The sequence below is a fragment of the Trichoplax adhaerens genome, genomic scaffold, assembly GCF_000150275.1.
Source record: "Trichoplax adhaerens TRIADscaffold_3 genomic scaffold, whole genome shotgun sequence".
In the NCBI taxonomy this organism is placed as follows: domain Eukaryota; kingdom Metazoa; phylum Placozoa; class Uniplacotomia; order Trichoplacea; family Trichoplacidae; genus Trichoplax; species Trichoplax adhaerens.
The window spans coordinates 4,023,230-4,029,391 of NW_002060945.1; the positions used below are offsets into that span (position 1 = coordinate 4,023,230).

The 6,162-nt window shown below is 32.8% G+C and overlaps 2 protein-coding genes across 2 annotated transcripts in view; both read right to left on the reverse strand.

Moving 5' to 3' along the window:
• Positions 1 to 168, reverse strand: part of TRIADDRAFT_22638 (uncharacterized protein) — a gene marked incomplete at both ends in the record, with an annotated part of 12,819 nt that extends 12,651 nt beyond the window's left edge. The window contains one exon of the mRNA XM_002110937.1: positions 42 to 168. Within this exon, the coding sequence (XP_002110973.1) occupies positions 42 to 168 (127 nt within the window). The remainder of the gene's footprint in view (positions 1 to 41) is intronic.
• A 1,486-nt stretch (positions 169 to 1,654) lies between these two features.
• TRIADDRAFT_23148 (uncharacterized protein) lies at positions 1,655 to 3,815 on the reverse strand (the record flags this gene model as incomplete). The annotated part of the gene is made up of 2 exons (XM_002110938.1): positions 1,655 to 2,061; positions 3,485 to 3,815. Coding segments are annotated over 2 exons (738 nt in total), but the record flags the coding sequence as incomplete, so codon positions are not given.
• Between the last annotated feature and the right edge of the window lie 2,347 nt (positions 3,816 to 6,162).

Sequence of the window (6,162 nt, forward strand, 5' to 3'; positions counted from 1 at the left end):
ATAAGTACCGCAGCAAGAATAGCCTGACGCATTTGTGTAACCTAATTGACGACAAGCGACTCTGGCTTCCTTCATGTTAAATCCGTAATAGCAAATAGAGCCCCATATATTATTGTGATAAACTTCTACTCTTCCCTTATTCGGAGTAGGACCATTTACTAGTCGAATTGGTAACTGACTATTGGAACCTACGTATGAAAACGTTAAATCAGAAAATAAGATAATACTATACGAACATGCATAGCCAATGACGCGTATTTTAAAACAGCCTCGGACTGTATCACATACATAACAGCAATCGTGAAGAATATTATATTATATATCGTACAATAAGCTACGAGTATATATGCTATATATTATCTTACGTACTTTCATAACAGAATGGTCCTACGTAGCCTGGTGCACAGTTACATTCGTATCTTCCAATAAGGTTACTACAAGTAGCATTACTTGCGCAAGGCGAAGAACTACATTCGTCAATATCTATATTAATTAAATATTGAAATACTTATTTCATGATGCATGGTATTACAATATTAATATTCTATTAAAATGGCATAACACTAAAGTGTTAATTACACATAAAATATCTTTTATAATAATGTAATCAATACAACTGCTATAATTATCTATAATTAACATTATTGCAGATTTTTCAAGGAAAATCGTCAGAATAATAGTTTATATAAAGCATAGAATAATACGATGTTGAAGTAAGAAACTGACGATCTCGTATTGTAATTTCAGTATGAAGTAATCATACAGTTACGCATATGTGTTGTATTATATAGTAAAAATATTGTCTATATTCTATAATAGACGATATTAATCCACTATTTGTACATTAATATTATTATTCTGCTGTACGTCGTCTACCTGATTGACATTCATTCCCAGTGTATCCATTTATACAAGAGCAGTTATAACCGATTCCTGAAGAGCCTACCATGCAGGTACCACCGTTTAAGCATGGATTTGAATAACAATCGCTTCCTAATTTTAGTTACAAATAAATCAGCTAAAAATTACTCCTTAAGCATTTATTAGATCAATATTTATGCTATCATCTTTCGAATACAAATTTCAGGAGCAACTACCATGATTTTGCTTAAAATACTAATACGAAAAATAGTTGTACACATTTACAATCTGATATTGTTTGTTAGCGTTTCCATTGAAAGCATTGAGTACTTACGGATATTACACTTTGTTCCTACGTAACCTGGGAAACAAGAACAGTTAAATGCACCAACTTGATCGTAACACGTTCCATTAACACATGGATTGGAGGCACATTGGTTAAAATCTGTTTCAAATTAATAGTAAACAGAAAATTGCAATATTATGGCACGTGGAAAAACTAGTCGTTATGATAAGTACTACGATTATTATACCGAAATAAATGACAGCACGAGCATAACGTACTGATGTAGTTACACAAGAAAAACAAAATTTATCAGTTTAATACTATAATTTTTGATGCAATGAACTACATACTTGCACTATTGCTGCACGAAAAATTTAATAACTGTTATAAAAACTTTTATTAAGCTTGCTACAATTTATTGCATTATCTCACAATAAGTAACTAATGTAAATTTGCCATCATCACAACATTTATACCAAAAAGGTTAAATTTAGTAATAATAACGTATCAAATAGTAACAAATGCCGCAGCAAAGATAAAAATTAGATAGGTAATCTTATTGCTCAAACCTGTACAACTAACACCAGCTATACTGTATCTACCACATCCATTGGAGAAATCTCCCCATCTGGAACCACGAGGGCAATCTAAAACTCTACTTTCATTACCACTGCAATTTAAATAACTTAACCATGTCAACTTATAATTGCTGTTCCCATAATTCGAGCAGCAGGACGTATACGAAGCATTAGTATAGCCAAGCTGGCGGCATACAACTTGAGCATCCTTGATATTGAAGGAATTATGACATATTGCACCCCAAGTTCCGTTGTGATAGATTTCAACATTGCCTTCGTTCGGTCCGGCCGAATTATACTGAGCAACCAATCTAAGAGTACCATCTGTAACCGGTCCTATGGTCATGAAGTGAGAATTTTTAATTTAATTATCATGTGTTTGTGCTATTGCAGTAATGCACCAGTACATGAATATTTTGATCGATATATTTGATATACAGTATTTGAGTTATTAATATTACCTATTATCATTTTAGCTAATATTACAAAATATTGACTGCCAATGTTATTCACTTATACAGTGTACTTACTAATATAGTCGATTATCTAAGTATGGTAAATGGTCTAAGACATTGATGTACTGAGATACGAAGATGTCCAACACCTTGCAGTATCCCAACATTTGTTGAAGAGAAATCAGATGTTGTGAAAATAGATTTGTACGGTAGGAATTGTTGATCCTCCGTTATAGAAAAAAACTAACTTAATGCCCCTATCGCTTCGCTGACGGAGATACTGAATTATAGTTTTATTATAATGACATTCTATTGATGTGTGAGGTGTTATTATTAGGCTTCATTAGAGCTTTATTGCAGTAAATAGATCGAGCTGAATGTATTTGAAAATGGCAAGTAGAAGCTCTTGATTCGTTTGAGCTCCAGATAATTTATTTCTAGATTCTTGTAATAACTGCTTTATAAATTCTACTATTCCAATATACGGTGAGGTAATAAAATAATATCTTGATACGTTCAGTTTTCTACGAGAATTAGATTTCTATCAGATTAGATAGATTAGCTACATACATAAATCAAATTAATATTTCATTTTAGAATTTTAAGAGCATTTGCTCTCATGTACGGTAGCTGGTGAGCCGCCTACTCATAGTTAGAACTTAGAAGTAACCTTTTACTGTTATAATAAATTAGTGTCCAAAAGTATCCATAGTTTGCTCAAGGTAATGAATTTAGCTCGAAGCCCTATGGTCTTTTGAAAACACTTCAAATATCTTTTCTTACCCTGATCACAATTACTGCCGTACCAGCCTTCAGGACATAAACAGGCGTAAGATACATGTCGGTCAAGACATGTAGCATTGGCTACGCAAGGATTTGAAGCACACTCATTAACACCTGTTTGCGAATTCAGAGTATAACAACTTGTAAGTCATATAAGTTACTGAATACACTTTGATTTATAGTCTATCGGTTCACACCCCTTTAGCTTAGAATACACTGATATTGCTTCCAAGAAGCAATATTATATTATTCAAATCAATTTTATAATCTATACTTTTGAATATACATACTTATATCACATTGCTGGCCCATCCAGCCATAGTGACAACTGCAGCTATATGAGCTTCCCATAGTATCATTACTATTACACGTTCCATGAGCACATGGAAATGATGAACAACCGCCAACTAAAACATAAGAAAATCTTATCAATACTCCAGTATTAATTCAACAATACGAAACTAATTATCTAAATCAGTTTATTGGTTTATTTATTATGGCATAAATTACGTTATAATTACTCAATTTCATACTGTACGAACCTGTACATTTAACTGATGCTTTATCATATCGCGAACATGTAGTAGTACCATTACTCCAACTAAAGTCAGAGCAGTTATAAATAGAGTTCTCGCTTCCGGTACAATTTAGATTATTTATCCAATATGTACCAAAACTATAACCATACTGACTACAACAGCCAGCGGATGATGCGTTATTATATCCTAATTGTGTACACACCACTCTAGCATCCTGTATATCCCATCCATAGTGGCATATGAAGCCCCAGCGGCCATCATGATAAACTTGCACATGTCCATCAGCTACATTAGGTCCATTAACCAGTCGAATGGCACCATCAGATACTGGACCTATTCGATATCATTGATATATTTATTAAATCTGTGCGATTAAATTTAAACTATATAAGCAACCATTTATTCGTAGATGCAATATTGTAAACTTCCAAGCTATTGAGACAAACCATTTAAGCAATTGTTGCCGTAATAGCCTTGAGGACATCGACAACTGTAACCCAAGTGTTGATCTACGCAAGTTGCATTTGCAGAACATGGATTCGATGCACATTCATTTATTCCTAATTGTCAAATATATATATAAGTTGTAGAAGAATCAAACCGAAGTAAAGTTAACAATTAATATAATCAATAAACCTTTTACATAAATTTATGCTAACGTTATATAAGTAAACATGACAAAGTAATTTCACATTGTAAAAATCCATCCATACTATGATAGCTTTAAATTTAAAGCCGATAATTTAACGAACGATAATGAGCTCGCTATGCTTAAGACGTTAGTAATTAAAGTTTTAAGTTAGCTTTATAATTATGGACAACCAGATCCAAATTACCGCTTTCGCATTGTTGTCCAGTCCAACCACTGCTGCAAGTACAGTTATATCCATTATTAGCAGTACTTGAACAAGTTCCGAAATTGGCGCAAGGAAACGAGCCACAGGCCCCCACTAGATATTATAATTCGGATAATAAATATTAAGTTACATAAACTTTTAATATAAATATTGTAGTTGCGTCTAATAAACGGAATCCTTTACTCTCTGCTCCACCGTATGAGCACGTAAGCTAACTAAATAGGAAAATCATTGTTATTATATCTAGGCATCTTACCAGTACAAGCAATACCAATAGTTGAGTACCGATTACAACTGCTGTCATTTGCTATGGTGTATGAGCACTGGCTTAGGGAAATCTCATTACCAGTGCAGTTGATATTGCTCATATAAGATGGTGCCGGTTGAGGAGTGCCGAAAGAACCGCTACAGCAATAGTAGGTGCTAACGTTGGTAAAACCGAGTGAACGACAAACAACTCTTGCAGCATTCCAATTAAAATTGTTGTGACAAATATTAATCCAACTGTAATTGCGATAAACTTCTACGCGACCAGAATACGACTGACCGTTAACCAAACGAATTGGTAAAGTTGAATTAATATCTAAAACAATATAGCGAACTAAGAGTTAAACTTTTATTCTTTCCAAAACTATTATAATATCTACAGCGTTAACTGCGATAACTATGTACAATAGATAAATGATCGTGTCAATCTTTAAAAATATAATAACGTTTACTCTACGATTTTTATGCGAATTAAAATAGAGTATCAGTCTGATTTTAGATAAACTAAATGATATCATTACCATCAAATTACTTAAAACTATTATGGTAGGTATCTTTCACCTATGTTGCAATTGCTTCCACCGAATCCCACTGGACAAGAGCATTCATAATGAAATCCATTACCAATACAGGTAGCATTACTTGAACAAGGATTCGAATTACAAGTATTATTTGCCCCTGACAAGAAATGAAACGAAAATCATAGTTACTTTGAAATAGTGGCTAAAGCTATATTACTACTTTCCATTTCTCTATACGCCGCACTTTACGAAGATACAGCATCTTAATTTAAAGCTGCATCACACAGCGCTTAATATAAGGTATAATATACTAGTATCATCGCTATGACGTAACATTATATTTAGATAAACGTCAATAAAGCCAAAAAGTTTACAGTGTAGCGTATTCTACTATGCCAGCAATAAAACAGAAATACTCATTGAAGGGAAATCTTTATGAACCTTACCTGAGGCAAGTGAAGATAATCCTAGAACTGATATCTGTATGAGCCAGGTAAAAAAGAAGTGAATTTAACTTTTAATGCTCTTAAATATCTCAAAGTAACGCCTAAATTTCGGAAAGATAAGATCTGTAACAGTTTTACTATCTGAGTAATAGGTATGAGTATTATATGCATGAAATAAGTATAAAAGATTGACTGTAAAATACGCTATTGTATGATATAACTAAATAACGTACACAATTTGGAATTAGAATCGATCGATAACTTTCTACGGAAGAGCATTTGTCAGATACCATAGTGATTTTTTGTTATAAATGTGCTGTTTAATACGTACAGTAAGTAAACCTATAGAAATTCTAACCATTATTAATGGTTAAGAATTTCGAGAGCTATTTTAGAAAACTTTCAATCAGACTTATCGAACGATTCCCTCTCAATTTAGACTTAGCCGAATAGAAAAGGGATTACCAGTGTCAAGGTTAATACAGATTCAATCATAGCGTGGTAATCTTAAGTGATTAATGTCCAAACCATCAAAAAATTAGTATTTGCTATATATATATACTCGTATG